Consider the following 1132-nt stretch of genomic DNA (forward strand, 5'->3'; position numbering starts at 1 on the left):
GCGGCGTGTTCAATGTCTTCTTGTTTTATGTTTTATGGTTATTTTGTTTAAATTTTTGATGGGGGAAAAAAAAAAAAGATTAAAAAAAAAAAACTTTGTCCGACCTACCGACCCTATGCTGAAATTTCATGTTACCGGAAACCCACTATCTTTTTTGTTTGCCCTTAGATTTTAAGGGCACCTCTTCCCAATTGCTGTTTTGAAATCTCTCCACAAATCCTCTCTGGGATTCATATTGAACTCTCCAGCGCTTTTTCTGAGGGCACTTTGGGTGCTTTTTTTAAGTGTACTTTGGGTCACTGTGCTCTCATCTGTCCACAGGACATTCTCCCAGAAGGAGACACAAGACAAAAGCTGAGCCACCCTTTTCCCATTTTAACTGGCTCCGAGTGTGATTTTTAAATGACTTGCCACAGGTGAGTTTCATTACAATTTAAAGGAGTCCAGGATATTTGAAATTCAATTTAATGTTTTGGGGGTTTTATTTTAACCATTTTTTACCCAATAGTGTTGTCTAGTCAATTTTTGGAGTTCTGTGGTTAGATTTGGCTTTTTTTTTCAGCCTCCAAACAAAATCCCTTAACATGTGAAGAGCAAATCATTTGGAATGGAGACAATTTCTCGGGAGAACTGGTCTGACAGAAGCAAAGGGGCGCCCATGTTTTCGCCCATGACTGTACTTGATGTAATTTCACTAAGATTACTAACGGCTTCTCTTTTTGGTTGACGAGACCAAGTGTCATTGATCTAATACATTTGCGGAGCACTGTATTTATGAGAAAAACCTACTTTTCAAGTGTAGCCAGTAATGGGTCTGGCTGTGGGCATCCCTGAACCTGGAACATCTGGTCTCGGCTCAGTCTGATGATCTCACACAGTGACTGTGAGGCGTTGGAGTGTCTCTGTGGGAAGAATACATTTTATATCAAATAAAAATAGTAATAATAATAATAATAATAATAATAACAATAATCATAATAATAATGTGAATATTTTCTCACCTTTTGGCATGTTTTATTTTAAAATAACTTGTCTAATTTCTACTTAACACCCGATGAGGATTATGAAACAGTTTGAGGGGAAAAAATGTTGAATTTAAAAAATATAAACCCCAATTTCAATGAAGTTGGCA

The 1132-nt window shown here is 36.8% G+C and overlaps 1 protein-coding gene across 7 annotated transcripts in view; it reads right to left on the reverse strand.

The window, feature by feature from the left end:
- The window catches only part of ppp6r3 (protein phosphatase 6, regulatory subunit 3), a 61498-nt gene that overhangs the window by 35944 nt on the left and 24422 nt on the right, over window positions 1–1132 (reverse strand). For all 7 annotated transcript variants that reach the window (XM_019878160.1, XM_019878163.1, XM_019878157.1 and 4 more), the window contains one exon: window positions 790–902. In XM_019878160.1, the coding sequence (XP_019733719.1) occupies window positions 790–902 (113 nt within the window). The remainder of the gene's footprint in view (window positions 1–789; window positions 903–1132) is intronic.

This window comes from Hippocampus comes, unplaced genomic scaffold, assembly GCF_001891065.2.
Source record: "Hippocampus comes isolate QL1 unplaced genomic scaffold, H_comes_QL1_v1.1 scaffold37, whole genome shotgun sequence".
Classification (NCBI taxonomy): Eukaryota; Metazoa; Chordata; class Actinopteri; order Syngnathiformes; family Syngnathidae; genus Hippocampus; species Hippocampus comes.